Genomic DNA, 20,014 nt, shown 5'->3' on the forward strand with positions numbered 1-20,014 from the left:
AAATTGTTATTTCCATGTGCGGTCATATTTGGTGGTACAGTTCTGTTCTGGGACCTCCTCCTGTGGGCTTTGAAAGCAGCAAGAAGATGACAGAGCAGGCATCAGTGAATAAAGATGTCACAGTGATTCAGATAGGTAGGGTGAACATGGTTTGCACATGTGACTTTAGTCAGTTTAGTCAGTTTGCCAGATGATGTGGGCTCCCACTGAGATCAGCTGATCTACTGGGAGAGGAGCTTGACTTTATGTCACTTCTGGGGTGGCTTGACTTCTACTGTTTTCCCTGATTTCCTGGTTGTCTGTACTGTGACTAGCAAAGGCAAAAACGCACCCCATGAAAGTCGAATTAAGAGACATTTCTATATTTGTACATGCTTACTATTACACATCTGAACACTCTGATAGAAAACAGGAAAACATAATTTGCCCAAACGGAACCAAGGTAACTGCAATAATTAAAATTTAGGTAACAATTAGGATCCTGGTCTGATTCTTTGTGCTTAAAAGAAATCGATTTGTCCTATCACCCCTTGTTCAGGTTTCAGAACAGACAGAGAGAGACACTGATATGAAAGAAGTGAGCTTTGCCCTCGAAGCATGCTGCCATTAAATGTTTTAAAAGACAATGACTGTCATCAAATATCAAAATCTATTTGATTTGAACTCTTCCAGCTCTTCACACACGGTCCTTCTTACCAAGGTCTTCAGTGGAGGACCACGTCCCTCTCATTCTTCAGTTTTTCCCTTTCTCTCTTTGTCATTCTGTTTTGATTTATATATTTCATTTTTTCTCATCACCAACTGCTCAGCACAGAGCCAGTATTGACAGTGACACAAAAAAAAGAGATGAAAAGTGGATCAAAAGAAGGGTTAAAAACAGATAGAAACTCAGAGATACTCAAAGTTGCCTCAGGGTTGTTGTCATGTTTTTCTCCCCTCGGCAGCTTTGTGCGCAACTGCAATCGAACAAGTGGAGGGAAAATAAAGTCACTATTCTGCTACCAAAATACAGAGACCTGACCTTGGGTGAGTAAAGCCAGCGAGCAGAACAGGATAGTGATAGAATAAAGAGTGGGGATAGAGGGGTGGAGAGAGAGGATGGGCAATGAAAAGTGGAGTGGAGAGCGAGGACAGTTTGCGAGAGAGAGAAAGAGTGTCTTCGTTACAATACTGGCAGCATCCATTAAAAAAAAAAGAAAAAAAACCCAAACCCTGTATTTCACACAACTACGAGCTTTGCAGCGGCTGCAAAGAAAAAGACGCCGGAACAACTGAATAGACTCACAAATGGAGTCTACAGAGATGCTACAAAGGACGAGAAATTACAAACGACTGTGTGGATGAAAAATAGCAAACAAACTAAATGATGAACAATAAAAAAATAAACAGCGTCTTCTGGATTAAATGAAGTTGTATGTAGCCCATGCGTTGCAAGTCATTAAATCATTTTTTAAATATAAAACTGGATGATTGTGGAGGATCGGGAGCTGCAGAAAGAAAGGCGACCCAACTAATCAGAAGTCAACAGTTAGATAAAGACATCATCCGAGGCGGACAAAAGTGGCGGATTAACCCTTACCACTCCGGCTCAGGTGATGAGGGGAAGAGGTCAGAGGCTATTTTTGTATGTTAACACCCTCTTTTCTCTCCTGGACTCACCATAGAAACACACGCTGGCACGCACATGCGGAGGCGATCTGCACCGAGTCAGCGGCTGCTCCCTGCGAGCATTCATTCAATCTATTAAGGGTCAGCTAGTTAGCAAGCTTTAACTTTACAGGACAGATCACTATAGAGAATCCATAGCACCCCACCTAAAAAACACCCCCAAACCCTCCAACCAGATGGCCTCACAAAGGAAAACATGGTATCCTGAAAGAGAGGAGCCAGTACGGGGCAGAGAGGGACAGCAGGCATTCAGGACCTTGATGAGGGTGGATTAGAGAGGGCAAGGGTGCTGCTGCTGCTGGGTTAGCAGGTGGGGTGCAGGGTGATTCCAAGACTCTATGCAACTTTTAGTGGGTTTGACTTCAAATGTGCGTGTGTTTAATGTTACAGTGGTTTGATGACTCTGGTCAGGTTAGATTGCCTGTATTTTGCACACATATTCACTTTAGCATTTGTAATGCAACAGATTATTTATTATATCAGAGCTAAACCGGAGTTTTAGGGTTAAAAATACTGTGATACCTGAATATATTCAGAGGCAATGCCATGTTAAGTCATTTTATAAAGAACCAAGCCTAAATTAATCTGAGTGACTATGTTCTATATCATGTATTGTATTTCTTTAACAAAATCCCCATCATAGTACGAACAAAAACGAATGCATTTGTTTTCAAAAATAAACCAAAAGTCAATAATAAGGCGTTTACTATTGTATATGTATAATCCTGTGTAAAAGTTCCTATTAAAAGCAAATGAGGCATGCCGAATAATAATGAGAATTTAACAACAATTTCATTCAAAAAGCCACAAAATTCAAGTAGCAGTATGAGTGGCGATTTTCAGCGCACTCACAAGAGAGCATTTATCTACTACTACATACCAGGAGTGCGCCTGAGCCAGACCTTAGCCGAGCACTGCTTATGTGACTGTGTGTGTGTGTGTAAAAAATGTCTGCATTCAAACTAAAGGTCATAATATATAACAAGATATTCTATAGGGAATCCCTAATAAAGTCAGCGTGGTCAACCTGGGGCATTAAGGAAACTAAATTAGAACTTATTATTAATTATTGGCCGTCCTACATAACGAAACGATGGCAGTGCAAGTGGTTTGCATCAATGTGATTATATGAAACTGGAAGGTTGCACAGCTCAGGTGCCTCATACCTACAGGACTTCATATTGTTCAATTATGAGTTTATCCGGTACGTTTAGTGTCAGAGGAGTGGTTCTCAGTTTTAAATTCTTAATAACGCTAAGCTGCATACTTTCAGTTCCTATCTTGCCCAAAAAAATTGCAGCAGTGTCAACGCTTGCCTTTACTATTCAGACAAAATACCAATAAAAGGCGCAAGAATGCTGCCCTCCTCTGTTGCAAAATGCATGACAACAAATTAATATGCAATTATTTATGATCACGATCACTCCAAACACATCAATGATCATCTGGGATGCAGGCAGGATAATGGTGCTACCTGCTTAAATTGCAAAGTAGATTTTTCGCTAGAAATGCTAACCATCACATCGCTCCTCTTCTCCGCTCCACACCCCGCCCACCACCCCCCTCTACTTTTGAAATGCAAGCAGTCTGGGTCAGTCACAGCTAGTCCACCCATCTCCCACTCTCCCATTCACATTACCTGTACCCACTCACACTCTTTTCCATCTCTCTCTGCCTTTCTCTCTCTGTGAGTCTTTCAGTGTGCCCTGGTATGATCAAAGACAGCTTTGTGACACTGTGTGAAGCATCCATGAAGCAGAAAACATCAAACCACTAAGAGCAACTTGCAAAAAGACGGACACAGAGGCATACATGCAAGTGTGTGTCCGTGTATGTGTGCGTGCGCGCGCGAGATAAACAACTGAATAAATTAGAAAGACAAGAGAGAGGGATGACTTTGTCTCTACCTTCAGCACATCGATGAAAGGTAGGAAGGTGTCCCTCTGAAGTCCGTTTTTGTACAGATCTGAAAGAGGAAGGGAGGGCCTGTATTAGAGCTGCTGTTTAGCCTTCTAATAATGTCATCCCCTCGCCACAGATTGGCAGATAAAGTGGCTATTGATGAACTGAAGGATGGGTGGGGAGGCACGACAAAAGGACTGGGACCAGGGGAGAAAAATGGATTTCTCTACCGGCAGCGGCAGCAACATAAAATTCATTACATTCCCAAACAATGGTGGCCAGAGAAAGGACTGTCGCCTTTTCAGCACGGACAATGTCCACAGCAGCTCGCTGAATAGAGGTTTCAATTAGCTCGGCTGGAACAAATTACATCTGAAGTAGCATCCCTGATAGACAGATAAAACAGATAGGGATTCACACACAAACAGGGACAAAGACACACACACAGCGAGGCTCAAGCTCTCTCCAGCTGCAAATGCAAACAAGTGGCCGTTGTTGATGTTTGGACTTAAGCTTACTACAGTAGGACCTGACACAAAAATAACCTTTGCTTAATAACTTCTATACTGTAATGGACTGTGCCCTGTGAGACTGGAATATGCCAAAGGTTTAAGAAAGAGAGTTCAGTGTTTTGGGACGTACATTTTTCTTCCTTTATTGGTGCAAATCTAGTCCTTGTAGAATGGCCTAAAATGAGGTAAATACATAAAACTCGTGATGCATTACACATGTCATTATTTACTTAACAAAAACTAACCCACGATGCAGAAGCAGTGTGTGAAAAACTAAACATTCACTGCAGTAATTGTGTTAGTAATTGTTACGTTTTGGGGGGGGCATTTGTTTATGTACAGCTCTCTTAAGGTCCAACCACAGCATTTAAATCAGGTTGAGATGTGGACTTCGACTGGGCCTTTGCAACACATTGGCTGAAAATTAGAAAATAATCAATCTGTTTTAGATTTGCTGCTGTGCTTGAGATCATTTCTTGTTACGGAAACACATTTCTCACATGTGACTCTAAAATACTTTGGTATACAGAAGAGTTCATGACTGTTCCCAGATCATGTAGCTGCAAAACACCCTTCTCCTGCCGTGCTTGACAGTTGTTATGAGGTGTTTGTGCTGGTATGTTGTGTTTGGATTTCATAAAATGTGCTGTGCAATATGGTCAAACATTTCCACTATGGTCAAGTCTCTCCAAAGGACTTTTTCTAGAAGTCTTGTGGTTTGTTCAGGTGCAACTCTGGAAACAAAAGCTGTGCTGCCATGCTCTTTTCTTCAGGTAACCCTTCCAAACAAGTCATACTTGTTCAGTTTTTTTCTAACTGTGCTGTCCTGGACTTCAACATTTAACATGCTAACCTGTAGAGTCTGAGATTTAGGGCTGGGTTGGGATTTTTGCGGTTTTTCTGAGATATGCGCAGTTTGAAGAATCTTCCTTAGTGTAGAATAATAAACTTCCAATTGTTTGGAAATGGCTTTATAATTTTTCCCACAGTAAAGGGCAGCAACAGCAATTGCTTCTTTAAGATCACTGCTGATATCTTTCTTTCTGCACTGTATTAACACACACCTGAATGCTCCATACTAGCAAACTGCCAAAACTCTGGCAGACGCTCACACTGATGATCAGTTAATCAACTACATTTGATTAGTAGCATCTGGCCGCTAGTTACCCTACCCTAATTCCTATAGAAACAGTACAGATGTTCTTAATTTTTCACACAACTCTTCTAAAGTTTGGCTTGACTTTTAAAAATAAATGCCATATTTTTTGGACCATAAGGCGCCAGATTATAAGGCGTACTGTCGATGAACGGGTCTGTTTTCATACATAAGGTGCACTGGATTATAAAGGTGCATTAAGTGAAACAAAACAGACAGATAAGTCAAACTTTACTCAACTCATTCTTCTTGCTTCCTCCACTTCCGTATCATTGATTCATTAATGTTGAATTCTCTCGCAGCTGCTCTATTCCCATGTTGTTGCAGTATATTAATGACTAACCTCGTATTGTGGATGGATTATCTCAGTTGTTCTCCTGACTGAAGTTTGGTCCATTTACAGCATTCTGCCATGCGATTGTATTTGTCCCTAACCATCGGGAATCCTCACGTTAACTTTTATCGAGTGGAAAAAAGTTAGCGTTCATCCTCCAGCTTCACTGTGTTTATGGTATGCTATCATAGCTGTGTTGCTAGGGATTAGTAGCACATCATTATATACCAGCTAGCCCAACTTCAGTAACCCTACAAAAGTCACTGCTGTTTAGTTTTCTGTCTTCATTTATGTTGGAAGTCATAGCAGAGCTGTACGTTTAAATTTTTTTTAGAAATCTCTCAGTCAGAACATGCTATGTCATGTTTAGGTGAAAACTAGTGAGCTAACTTCCTGCTAACTTCTAACTCTGTTAAATTTAATAAATTCTGTTTTCATGGATGCCTGGATGCTAAACTTAGTTGTTACACCTGGTAAAGGAGCAGCTGATCATTTTATTAAAGATGAAGGAATTTAGACAGTTTTGAACTCTCAGTCACGCCGCAGTGTTTGTTTTTCTTTGGGACCTGAATTCTATGATGTGCTTTGTTAGTCTGTTTCTCAGCACTGACCCAAACAAACAAACAGAAACTTAAAATGACTACGGCCAAAATGCAAACACTGAGGCTTCAAAATGTGGAACCTAAAACCATTAGTCCATTTTTGTAATCTTCTTCTTCTTTCGATCTCTATAGCGGATCCCCTGCCTCCATCTCACCCTATTCCTAGCATCATATGCGTGCCTTCACTCCTGAAGCTCCATATTTAATGCCCTTTGTCAAGTGTAAAGTAAATTCCCATATACTTTACACTTGTATATGGGAATAGATCATTTGTTTTTCTGGTGTTCTATTGCTAGCTTTGTACACACTATAAGTGTAACATAATAAGAGGCACTGAGTTGCATTTGCTGTTACTTCAAGTTGCTGAAGTCTAGTGAGTTAAGCTACTGCTAAGCTAGCGTATGTAGACTCAACAGTGTCAGCTCAGTCAACACAGAACAGGAAACAAAGTAGTGTGTCGGCAGGTGACAAGGCGATCGTGGCTCAAGAGTTGGGAGTTCGCCTTGTAATTGGAAGGTTGCCGGTTCGAGCCCCACCTTGGACAGTCTCGGTCGTTGTGTCCTTGGGGAAGACACTTCACCCGTTGCCTACTGGTGGTGGTCAGAGGGTTCGGCAGCCTCGCCTCTGTCAGTGTGCCCCAGGGCGGCTGTGGCTACAATGTAGCTTGCCATCACCAGTGTGTGAATGGGTGGATGACTGGATGTGTAAAGCGCTTTGGGGTCCTTAGGGACTAGTAAAACGCTATAAAAATACAGGCCATTTACCATTTACAAGGCCAGAGCAGCACTGCTAATGAGTGAGGAGACATGTGCCACTGCACACTTTACTGGAACTGGATTAATACATAATATAAGAATTGAATTGAAGAATTGAATTAATACATAATTCAATAGAGCCTAATAATTAAAAACATTTGCGATCAGTGGAATTAAATGAGCTAATGTAAACTGCATGCTATCAACTATAATGCCCCCCAATCTAAAAAAAAAAAGACACCATTTATCCCTCCATCCCTCTTCAGCTGCATTAAACCCCCATCAAACAACAAAACACTGAACGTTCTAGCACAAACCTATCTCTGAATTCCCCCTCCAAGCATGTCTAGGGCTTTTTGATACTAGCATCTCCACATCAATAAACACAGAAAATGCATGTCTAGTTGTCTCTTATGGCTTTTAGAGTTCCATTAACCATGTAATTAATACCAAGTAGCCTCTCTATCAAGTTTCCCTGGTTTGGGGCTTTGTTCTTAATAGCTAGTAATCTTTGTCCATGAGAGCCACCTTGTTGCCATTCACTCCGTACCCACTCAAGGCTTTGAGACATCGACATTACATGTACCCAGAGACAATGAAGACCTTAGATAGCACATCATGCATTTATCTCCACGTTGATCACTTGCTAATTCCTTCTCCATCCTTGCTCTGCGGGCAGTAAATGCAACATCAAAGCCTGTTAAAAGATGGTGTCATGTCTAGGCGGGAGAGGTGAGGTGCTTTTTTGGTCAATTGCCGTAAACAGGACGCAGCTGGTTCAATTCTTGCAGGAGAAAAGTATTTTGAAGACAATTGTGGTCAAAATAAAGTAATCTATGGTTTTAAGTACCCTCACTGGCAACTTTAGGTACACCTATTCAACCTTTTGTTAATGCAGATTTGTTAATTATTCAATCACAGGGAAGAAACTCAGGCGTATAGAGGCATACAGAGTCAAATCGACCTGCTGAAGTTCAAACATTAGATGCATCAGAAAGGGGAAGAAAAGTGATTTTGAGTTTCGTATGGTGAATATTTCAGGAACTGCTGATTTTCTGATGGTTTGCCTGCACAGAGTGAAACAGAGTGAGCACCATTTCTGCAGTTCAAAATGTCTTGTTAATGTCGGAGATCAGAGAAGAGCGGAACTAATAGCAAAACCTGTTGTTACAACCAAGGTATGCAGAAGGGCATCTCTGAATGTACATCATATCAAACCTTGAAGTAGGTAGGGTATACAGGAAACTGAAGCTTGAATTTGCACAGACTCACCAAAATTGGTCTCAATTTCTGCCGCAACATTTCAATAGTAAACAAGATGAAATGGCTCCATCCGGTGCTTTATCAATAGTTTAGGCTGCTGCTGGTGATGTAATGGTGTAGGGGATATTAGCTTTGTATCAGCTCAGCATAACTTTACTGCTACAGCCTGTCTGAATCTTGTTGCTGATCACGTCCATCTCTTTATGAACGCAGTGTATCATCTTCTCGTGGCTGATTCCAGCAGGTTAATGCGCCATATCACAAACCGCAGATCATCTCAAACTGTTTTCTTGGACAATAAATTGAGGTTATTGTATTCAAATGGCCTCCACAGTCATCAGATCTCAATCCAAAAGAGCACCAATAGAGTTGCATCACAGATGTGCAGCTGATAAATCTGCATCAACTGCATGATGCAATCATGTTAACGTGGTGAATCTGTGCCACAAAGAATTAAAACAGCCCTGAAAGGAAAAGGGTGTCCAACCCATTGCTAGAGTGGTTTACCTAATGAAATAGCAGTTGAGTGTATATTAGCTTTTCACTGGCACTGTCAGATTATTAATGGAGCTAAATTTCCCCAAATTAACAGTTTTCAGACTCATGAAGATGACAAAGCTTGAAACTACATGTTAGGAAGCTGCAATGAAAGACATCAAATTTCTTCTATTTTGAGATTTCATTATTATCTCCCACTTCAATATCTATATTACTGACAATTTGTAGTCGCAACCATTTATCTTGGTGTTGACAGTGTTTTCTGCTGAGACGCTAAAATTACAGCTGACTCTCTTGGTTTTTAACTCATTGCTTTAAATAAAATTTTAAGAAAAGAAGTAGAATGGGAAGACATGCACAAGATATATTATTATTGCTACAGACTACAACAATATAATTAATAAGGAATAGCTAAAACGTGCATTAAATGTTTGGTGGTCATACCATCAGGGGGTCTGTTGGAGGTAGCCACCACCACCACTCCAGTTTTAAACAGCGTCTCAAACAGCTGCTTCAGGATCATGGCGTCGGCGATGTCCGCCACCTGATTGAAGAGAGCCAGAGAAGTCGAGGAGCATCTCATATTATTCCTTTCTTGCCACACCTGTGTGTGTGCACGAGTGTGTTTGAGGTCACGACATGCCATCATCACTGATCAGTGTCATTCAGGTGTGCTCATTCAGTCCTTTTTGTGTGGTCATTGCCACCCAAACTTACGTGTATACACATGGATGCAAACACACACTCAGGCACTTAAATTTACTGCAAATGGTCAAGAACTGGCCTTCCGTTGAGTGGAGTAGCTGAGGCGAAGAAAAAGACCTGAGCTAATCAACGAAGCCGAAAAACAAGAGGAATGAAAGAATAATAAAAAAAAGCAATGCGAGGCAGGACTGGGGTCATGACGGCAGACAAAGCTTCTATCAAAGCATGTCCACATAAAGGCATATTAAAGTGTGCATGTGTGTTGTATGTACTAGACACAAGGCTATACGGTGTGACAATACATAAATCCAATTCAACTGTCTGCTGCCTTTTTCATCTACATCATTTCCATGAGTCCACAATGAACAAAGGTCGATGACAACACTGAAGCAAGGACGTTTATGAGTCGCTAGCTGTTAAATGAAGAGCTCTGACCTTTCTATTACTAATCCAGTGCTCTCACTTTTGTTCTTATTCTCTCGTCTGTGTCTCTCTCTCTCGAACCTATGTTGTTCTTTTGAACACCTATAAAGGGAGAAATGTTACCCTGTGATTGGCGGTTGTCAACGAGACATTTATTTAACGTGATGCTCGACCGATGAAAGTTGGGCACAAAGGATTTTCAACCTCTCTGGTAACTTAAAGTTGTCGGTCTCATGTCAACAGTAATTTATATCCTGTTAAATGACAATGTTTCCTGCCAAGAAGATGTAAAAATGCACAAACAGAAATCCATTGTGAGAAAACCGCCTCACTGTAATGCCAAATTCTTGACCCTTAAAGTACTTTTCTTGTTTAAAAACCCTAAAAGAAAATGTCTTGAATAAAAGAAAGACTTTGCAGTCATGCATCTGTCCCGCCCTCTCCTCTTATTCCCTCTTACATACTTTCCTGTATATAACAGGCACTTCTGATGGCCATACCCACAGCATATGCTTCCTTTCAGACTCTGGAGAGTCTTCTGCTTTTTGCATATTAGCCCCACTGCCCTTGCCAATACTTGATTAACATTTGTGTTAAAGCCTTGATTTTGCTAAGGAGAGGTGGCTAAGGGCATCAAATTAGCGTGTGTGACTGTGTATGCGTGTAATGAGAATCAACAGAAAGCCAAGGCTCAGTGTCTCTCTGAAGGGGCCCCCATTTCCTGCGACCACAGGATTTTATTTTCATTTCAAAAGAATCATTTAAAAATGACCTTTTATACAACATGGATTTGTTTATTCATGTGCCCTCCACACGGGCATAGTATGACGGGCAATATTGATTGCTGAATGACTAGGGGAAGAGGGAAAGAGAATGGGTACCCACAGGATGAGAAAGGTGGAGGAGGACTGATGTAGCACTTGTGGAGCACAAAAAAATAATGGTGCAATCTCTGTCAGCCATTGCCGATATTTAAATGAGCATCCAATTACTCAAGCGGCTGTCAGTTTACAGCGAGGCACACGGGTGCCAAATTAAACCTCTTTTGATGTTACACCTCTTTATGTACACAACCTATGAGCAATTTCACAGAGGCTACACAGTGACTGAGGCACTGAGACAATGATGCTCGAGCGTTTTCTTCTCACTCTTTCACGTTCTTTCTCACTCTCTACCCATCTTTCCATCTTGGACCTCTCAATGGCGAGTATTCATTAGGGGAGCCGGGTAGGGGTCGCAAAAGGAAGGAGGGGAGGAGAGCTGGGGGGGGGGGGGCTACAAATTACTGATAATGGCATGGCGCTAATGAAGAGAATGGAAAAATGTCATTAGCATTTAAGAGGATAAGATCCATCTGACCCGCCGCCGCCAGTCGCTTTCTAGCTCCACTCACTTAAGGAAGCAGGAGAGTGCGACTGATACCCAGAGCTTCATTTGCATGGCTGAGTGGTGGAGGATGCTGATTGGTATAGCCCCTCGCACACCCCCACCCCAAACCCCCAACTCTCCCAACCTCGCAACCTCTTATTTATGCATCACAAACAACGCGCACATGTCTACTTGTTTCCCCCGCCATTCACCGGTAGCAACAGTCGACAAGCGAAAACAGCAAAGCTGGCGCCAGCAAACAAAACAAATCAATGAGAATGCACAAACAGCGCCGCGGTTTAAAATGTGAAAGACGGCCAGATGAAAGGAGCGGCTCTTGATCCACGCAGATGCACGGAGAGTGATTAGAGGGAGCAACTGCACCTTCTGTGACCTCTGACCTGCTGGCATTAACTGTAATGATATCAGTAAAAGGAGCAACATTGTGCTGCTAACAGATGTGTTTGGCTGGCTATTGATGAACGCAGAAACACGTGTTTTTCTTCACTACAGTGAATGACTAACAATCTCACAGAGAGTAGACAGCCTCAGTAGTGGTTCTCACCTCTAATGGTGAGAACTTTGTGCATCACTAATGACTCAAGGGGGTCCTTTAGTTGTGTACAGTGTGGCTGTAATGGTTTGAGAGCAAACTATTGTGAGATTAAACAATGTACCTTTATCTGTCCTAGTAAACTATAACTAAACACACTAAAGAGAGAAAATACAACTGGAAGTCATTTTGCAATTGTGCTATATTTAAAAGAGGCCACTAGGTGTCCCCAGTCCTGTTTTTTATTCGGATTAGAAGCAAGCAGTTGTTCACAGGAGAACTCTGAACTTAAAATACAGAGAGTGCAACATTGAACAAGTTTTTTCTAGTTCCTTATCTTGACAGAAATAGAGGTCAACCTTGAAGCAATTGCTGCCAACTGCAGGAAATAAACAGCAGTTTATCGCTTTGTTTTATTCTTTAAAGATTTTAAGATGCCTGATTTGTGAGTTTCTGCTGACCCCAGCATTCAGTTGGGTTGTTGTACAATAAAGCAACACTTTGGTAAAAGCCAACTAGTCAGATTCACTCTAAACAATGTGAAATATTAGGGAATAAAACTTGAAAACTTCATAAACTCCCAGTTATTTCTTTTCTCTTTGTGACCTCCTTTAAAACTAGGAAAAAGCACAGAGATATTATTTATGAAACATCCAGCCTGACTTGACAGACACGTTTCCCCGTTTTATATTAATAGCACATGTAAACAATAGCATAGCAAAAATATAGAAAATTTAACTAGCACTATATTTATCAGTGAATATATAAAGCACATGGCTTTCAATTAATGTGTGAAAACCCCTAGTTCAACACCAGGAGGAGGCACAAATCACTGGCGAGGCATCCAGGATAAAAATATATCCACATCAGACATACTGAGCCATCCGCTGTGGTGATCGTTCGCGAATAAGGGAGCAGCTTTAGTCAGTATATAAGTGCAGTAGTTACAAATATCAAAACACGTAACAGTATTTAAAATTCTCATTGTGTAATGTTCCGCTTTACAACAGTGCCTGTGACATGGTTGCTCACCTGAAACTCGTCAAAACACAAGAGGCAGGTCTCACTGCTGATCTCCATGGCAACCGGTGATATGGGGTCATAGGTGAACATTTTCCCTAACCTCCGTTTTGGCAGGCTTTGTTTCCTCCGATGGATCCCTTTAAAGCAGCACACAAACGTCAGGCACATCTTAAAGCACACCTGCGTCGGCAACCCAAACCCACTGACAGTGCTGAATAAAGCAGTAATTTCACCTGTGTGCATAATGGTAGACAATTAGCAGGACGGCTTCAGGACAAACAGAGGGATAAATATAGGATCTCCGGTGCACGGGGAGTCGGAAAACTTCTACAAAGTCATGCAAGGAAACATTGGGCTGTTAGAGCTGAGGACTGGGAGGATGCTACTAACTTTTGTGGATGTCCAACATGAAGCCGTTGAAGTGGACTCGCTTTTTGCGACTGTTCTTCACATGGGAGTAAAACAGATCCATAAGCATGGTCTTCCCTGTGCCTGAAAAGGTGGGAAAACCAAACCAAAGTTATTATGATAACCACAGAGATGTTAGTTTGTATAATGATAGGAGCTTTTTCTGTATCCAAGCTCACCAACATCTCCATATATATAGAAGCCTTTGGGTGGTGGTGCTGGTGGTGGTGGAATGGGTTTCTCCTTTGGGACAAAATATTAGAATTAAGATGATTGTAGTGCGTTTTTTTGCTTTTTTACATGAATCTCAACCAACATAATCGCTGAAATTTATGCACAGTGATTATTTCCACTCTATAGCTAAGGACTTAAATAAACTTCTTCGTATTGATTCCAATAAATGTCTGAAACATCATCTAATAAACAAAGTATGCTAAGGCATTAAGCCACCACTACAGTGTGAGGTTTCACAATCTCCAGACTAGCCCACTGCAGGGGAGGAAGACAAAGGGGATCTAATCAACAAGACAAGCCAGGGTTCCCACGAAAGAAAAGCATCATCAGAGGAACAATGGAGGGATTTGTCAGACAAAACGGAGAGGACTGGATGAGGCTCCATACGAGATGGAGTGGACTTGTCTGTGCAGCCTGTTTAGCGCTGCTAATTGTGATACGGTACTGTTGCATTGAGGTGCTGCTGGAAGTCATTGTGCTGCCTGCCTCCTATTATCAAAAGGTCCTTGCTTCAAAAAAAAAAAACTTCTGTGTGGAAGCTGAGAATATCGAGTAAAGCCAAAAAGGACCCAAGCCATGTGAACGAATGTGCCGTCAGCTTAATCATCTGTAATAACAATGTGAAGAATATCTATGGGTGGCCAAATTATGGATCTTTTTATCGCCTTTAAAAAAACCTCTGTTGTTCAGGATCATCCATCTCTGTAACCGGGCAACACCAAATAGCTTTGGAATTAATCACTCACTAAACAAAAAAAAGTACTGGCCTCTTTGAATTTAATTTAGTTAGAGGATGGTACTCTATGTCCACCGAACTCAGTGTCCATGCACAAGGGGCACTTGACTCTGGTAAAATGTGGACAATGGCAGTTTGAAATCTAAATTAAAAAACAAGCTTGCTATCCAACCTCTCTCTCTCTCTGTCTATTCCCGCTCCACCCCTCTCTCCTTTTTACCCACCCCTCCATCCACTGCCTGTCCTGGGCTGGATGTGAAGTACTGGAAGAGCAACAAGCCTTTCCTGTTTGCTCTGGCATAACAGTGTGTGACTTCTTCCTGACTTCGCAAGCTGCCCTCTAGCATGGCGGGGTAATTGTCAGTGGCTGGAAACCATTCTGCTACGGCAGAGTGGCGAAGGACAAGACCGTCCCTCAGCCACTCTAACTGAGCTCTGTGGCCTCGTCTCACCTCATGCTGCAGGATATAGACTGGCACATGAGTGGAAAGTTCACATGCAGGACATGGTCATTTTGGCTTTAGGAAGAACTTCTTTTGACCACTGCCAAAAATGACTCGCAGAGGCATGGTCGGCTAAGATCGTCAGAGCCCGAGTCAAGTTTAACTCACACAACTGTCCTGCTGGAGGCCTACCATGTGCAGGAGGACTCCATGATGCAGGTCTGTCTTGAAGAGGGTGGATCCCACTGAACAATGGCCCATTGTCAGCCAACCATCCGCAAAACCACGCCACATTGGGTCAATATTAAGTCAAGTGTACTCTCCTCACAGACTTGATCAGTTAGTGAGGACAATGGCGGCACTTTCACAGAGAGAACAGACACCAAAAGGACAGTGGTATGACCTGATTCAAACTGGAATAATTGCATAAGTACTCCAGTCAGTGTGTGTGTGTGTGCGTATGTGTGTGACAGACAGAGCAAGAAGTAAGGTGCAAAAGGAGAGGGGTGGGTGTGAGGGTGGTTGGTGGTGGTGGTGTTGATAGCCTACCACCAAAGTATTTGTCAGAGTCCCAAATCAAAAGCAAAAAGGACAAGAATGGCTGAGACAATGGGGATCCCCTCATTACTGCCCGGGGACGGTGAGAGAGTGAGAGGGGTGCCGGGACGGGCCCAGCGGGAGGTCTGCCCTGCTGCCTTCCAAAATCTGTGCCTAACTCTGTGTGTCTGTGCCAGCCAACCAACAAAAAAACTCCCACCACCAAATAGCAGACAGTCAGCTCCCCTGACCTAAAAACAACAACAGCCCCCCTGCATTATGCCGTTCCAAAACTCACATGCACAATAAACTTCCCAGACCCCTACCCTCCCTTTGACCTGAGCCCCACGGCCACCATCGATGATACAACAGGAGAACAGGGAAGTCGACTCTGTGAAGTCCGTCCATATGTTAGATGTCAGTGGTGCTTTTTAATCCAACGACAATCCGGATCCAGACATATCTATGCTGCCTTATGAATCCTAAACTGTTCCCCAAATAATGTCCAGCGTAATGCATCCTAATCCAAACGATGCAAATCCAATGCTTTCAGTTTTTGTAATTTTTATTTATTATGTAGGAATTTTTTGAAGAAATAACACTGGTCTTGACCCTGAAAAAGAGTCTAAATACCCTTCAAGACTGTCTCATTAGCTTTTTTCCCCGAGGCTTTCAACAGTATTGCATGGTCTTCATTGGTGAATGGAGTTTGTTCAGTTGTCACTTGTCAGTCTGTTGCCATGCAACAGACTGAAAAGCTTTTTTTTATTTTTTATAACAGCTACTGAGCAGGTATATTTTAATAGTGTAACAAACTACCTTCCCTGATAATGAAGACTGTGTGAGATGTGGTTGAAAGCGCTGGAAAAAACTGCAAAGTGAACCTCGAGTTTAGAGTGTTTTAAATGTTTGTCCGCATGGCTCATCTGTCTCCTCGCAGAAAATTAAACTTGTTTAAAATACAGTAAAACACTGAGTCGCTAGTTGCTTTAGGCCACAGTGATTAGACCTCTAGTGAAGTCTGTTGTTCTTACGTTTAACTCTGGTGCTCAAAAATGTCGACATGAGGTTGTTTAAAGTTAATCAAGGGTTTGATGATGCACCTTTCGATAAAAACAAATATCATATTTCATGAGTACAATAAAATATATTATTACAGTTAAATGAACCATGCATTTTTTTTACTTTTTACATTCAATTACAATAAATTTGATTTATTTATATAGCACCAATTGACAACAACAGTTGCTTCAGGGCATTTTACACTGTAATGTAAAAACCCTACAATGTTTAAAACAAAGAAAGAAACCCCAACAGTCACATGACCCTTTATAAACAAGAACAGTGATAGTGAGAAGGAAAACTCCCTTTTAATAGGAAGAAATCTCTAGCAAAACCAGGCTTACGGAGGGGCAACCATCAGCAGAGAGAAGGATTTTAAATTGAAATCGGGCTTTAACAGGCAGCTAGTGAAGAGAAGCCAGTATAGGAGAAATATGCTCTCTCTTTCTCGTTCTTGTTTGTACTCTCACTGGAGCATTTTGGATTAACTGAAGGCTTTTTGGGAAACTTTTAGAACAACCTGATATTAATGAATTATGTAGTCCAGCCTACAAGTGAGGAATCTGTGTTGCTCTGAGACAGGATGTTTCTAATTTTGAGGACATTGTGCAGATGAAAGAAAGCAGTGCTAGATATTTGCCAAGGTAATGTCATGTAAAAGTGAAATATCTAAAATGAATATCTAGTGAGACACTGTTTTTCTAAGATTTTTTAGGTCTGAGTACAGTGACCTTTTTTTGTCTGAATTCAGAGGTAGGGAATTAGAGGTCATCCAGGCCTTTATGCCAGTATGATATGCCCGTAGTTTAACCAGTTGATAAATACAAGGTAACTCAGATAAAATATTTTGTGACTGAAAGATAGAATTGTTTTTACACCGCCACTGTGTGTGTGTGTGTGTATTTCAAATCAAACAATCAAAATGTGATTGAAGTGCAGATTTTTAGCTTTAAATTCCAAAAACAGTTAATGCAAAGTTAATTACAACTATTTTTTTTTTATACATAGTACCCTTTTTAGAGGCTCAAAATTAATTAGACAAAATAACGTGATGAAAATATTTTGCATCAATGCCTGAAGTCTAAAAGCCATGAACATCACCAAATGCTGCGTTTCCTCCCTGAGATGATCTGCTAGGGCCTTTACTGCAGCGACCTCGAGTCTGTCTACATTCAGTTTTGTCTGCAGTAACTGAAAAAAGCTGGTTGAGATCAGATGAATGACTTGGTCATTGAAGAGTATTGCATTTCCTTGCCTGGAGAAACGGACTGCTTTTGCAGTATGCTTTTGGGTCATTATCCGTTTGCACTGTGAAGCGCTGACCGATCAAGTTTTGCAGCATTTGCCTGAATCTGAACGGAGAGTATAGCCCATCACACTTCGCGATTAATCCTCCTACTTCTGTTAGCATTTATGTCATCACAAGTGACTCAGTTCTACAGACAACCATTTATGTCAATGCCAAAATACTTTTCTCATTGTCTCATTATTTTCATTCAAGTTCATCTTAGTTTACCCAAATATTTGTTTTCAAAACTACGCAAGCTCTCTTTGGTTGAGGTGTACAGAAGCAAAACTACAAAAAAAATGTATCTCTCAATCAGATGAAGAAAGAAGAAGATGACATTTACCAGTGTCATACACTTAACCATGTGTTACAACCAAGGTATGCAGAAGAGCGTCTCTAGACACACAACATGTCCAACCTTGAAGCAGCTAAGACCACATCAAGTGCCATTCCTGTCTGCTCAGAACAGAAAACGGAAGCTATAATCCACATGTGTTGACCAAGACTGGACAATAGAAGATTAGAAAAATGTTTCCTGGTCTGATGAGTCTTAATTCTTATTGCAACATTTCAATGGTAGGTTCAGAATTTCGCGTAAACAACATCTGTTGTTCCATCCTGACTTGTATCAACGGTTCCAGCTGGTGGTAAAGGTGTGCGGGATATTATCTTCAGCCTTTTAGTACCAAATGAGCATTGTTTGAACACCTGAGCATTATTGTTCACCATGTCCATGTCTTTTTTATGACCACAGTGTAACCACTGCTTCTAATAAGATAACGCACCATGTCACATACCTCAAATTCTCTCACGCTGGTTTGTTGAACATGGCAGTGATTTTGCTGTACTCAAAGAAAACCTTTGTGATGTGGTGGAAGAGGAGATTTGCATCATGGATTTAAAGCAACTGTGTGATACAATCATGTTAATATGGAAGAAAATCTCTGAGAAATGTTACCAACACCTTGTTTAATCTAGCCCATAATGCACTTCTGAAGGGGAAGGGGGGTGTACCTAATAGAAGAGTGTAATATGTTAGTAAGTATACATAGATTGAAGAAAAAAAGTCCTGATTTTTGCAGTAACTGACTAGCTGTGGTATATATTGGGGATAAAAACGGGCAAGTTGTATCTTCTCTGAAAAGCCAAACCTGCCTTATTCACTCCAACCATGGTCAGCACAACTTCTCTGTGATGATACATGAACAATCATGTCATTACCTTTTCAGTGAGCTCACTGCCTTTGTTTTCGGCTGCTCTGGTGCCACTGTGATGTTGGCTGCTGTCATCTTTTGAGTTTAGAATGTCTTGATTCAAGTAGATACTGTTACTGTAGCTCTTGAGGCTGTTCTGCAGCTGGGCCAGCTGCTGGAGAACCCGTCTCTGTTGGGCATCCCTCCTCAGGAAGCCACCCTGAATGAGGCTATCAAAGTGCACAAGAGTTTCACTGGAGCCACACGTGTCTGCTGCTGGAGGATCCGAAGAGCAGGACGATGCAGATGAACAGCATGCCCTCCAACTACTGTAACCTTGAAGCATTACACCAGAACACGTCAGTGTTACATGCAAACATAAAATATGCCTGGATATAGTATAATCTAGATGTTATAATATGATTTCAGTAAAGCTGTATTAAAACATGTCGTAGCAATAAATGTGTAGTTGTAGCACACGGAATCTAGATAGAGGAAATACAGTCTGAAACATTTCCCGGACGGGTTAGTCTCTGCACGTTGGCGCAGAGTCGCCTACCTTTTCCAGAGAAACTGCTCGACAAACGACAAATCTGACGTGAAATCAAAGGAGAGTCTTTGAGGAAAAACTTCAGTGAGCGACTGACAGCGGCAGCAGCCGTGTAAGTCGCCATGATGTTTCAAAACGCTAAAACTTTATTGAGATTCATCCACACAAGCATTTCGCAATAGCACGACGAAGGGGCGTTTAGAATATTTCAAATTTAAATAAATGTCACGAATGTATCTCAAATCTATAGTATCTATACACATAAACCTATAAGATTTTGCATCAAAGGAACAAGTATACATTTTTATAAAATTTATAGTTTGTATTCTGTATTTTGTCGATTTTCTTTCTCCGTTTTTGACTATAAAGTGTTATTGATTGCCAATTATTATGACTAACCCTGTGAACTAGGGCTTTTAAGGAGAATAATATAATACTGACCATTAAATTTCTATATTTCGATCGCTTGGGGTGTGACAGTAACAAGTTTACGTTCTAACAGTCACTTTATATTGTGTTTGATCTGGGTTGTCGGGTAAAATGAACACGTTTGTGTCTGTAGTGTAGTAATCGATGTGTGTAATGTGCCCGCTGGCAGGTTGTAAATAAATCGAGCAGGGGGTGACAGAGCAGAGTCAGCTGAACCTCAGCTGATCGGAAGTTCAGCTCTACGGCATTTCAAGCTGGCGAGAGTAAGTGACTGGGTGATACCGAAATTTGCGTGGTTTGCCTTCAGAATAAACTATGAAATTTTTATTTTTAGCTCTAGCAAGAACAACATTCACGTGAAGAAATTAAATA

The 20,014-nt window shown here is 41.4% G+C and overlaps 1 protein-coding gene across 3 annotated transcripts in view; it reads right to left on the bottom strand.

Moving 5' to 3' along the window:
• afg1lb (AFG1 like ATPase b) overlaps positions 1 to 19,364 on the bottom strand; it is a 30,585-nt gene extending 11,221 nt beyond the window's left edge. For 2 of the 3 annotated variants that reach the window (XM_084952996.1, XM_084952994.1), the window contains exons 1-7: positions 19,223 to 19,364; positions 18,692 to 18,999; positions 13,350 to 13,413; positions 13,153 to 13,254; positions 12,772 to 12,899; positions 9,135 to 9,234; positions 3,576 to 3,634 (exon numbers count right to left, since the gene is read on the bottom strand). In XM_084952996.1, coding sequence (XP_084809122.1) covers positions 3,576 to 3,634; positions 9,135 to 9,234; positions 12,772 to 12,899; positions 13,153 to 13,254; positions 13,350 to 13,413; positions 18,692 to 18,999; positions 19,223 to 19,337 — 876 coding nt within the window. In that variant the 5' untranslated portion in view covers positions 19,338 to 19,364. The remainder of the gene's footprint in view (positions 1 to 3,575; positions 3,635 to 9,134; positions 9,235 to 12,771; positions 12,900 to 13,152; positions 13,255 to 13,349; positions 13,414 to 18,691; positions 19,000 to 19,222) is intronic. The other variant, XM_084952995.1, reaches the window with a different exon arrangement.
• Positions 19,365 to 20,014: the final 650 nt, after the last annotated feature.

Source organism: Perissodus microlepis, chromosome 15, assembly GCF_051167445.1.
Source record: "Perissodus microlepis isolate ML-2025 ecotype Zambia chromosome 15, ASM5116744v1, whole genome shotgun sequence".
In the NCBI taxonomy this organism is placed as follows: domain Eukaryota; kingdom Metazoa; phylum Chordata; class Actinopteri; order Cichliformes; family Cichlidae; genus Perissodus; species Perissodus microlepis.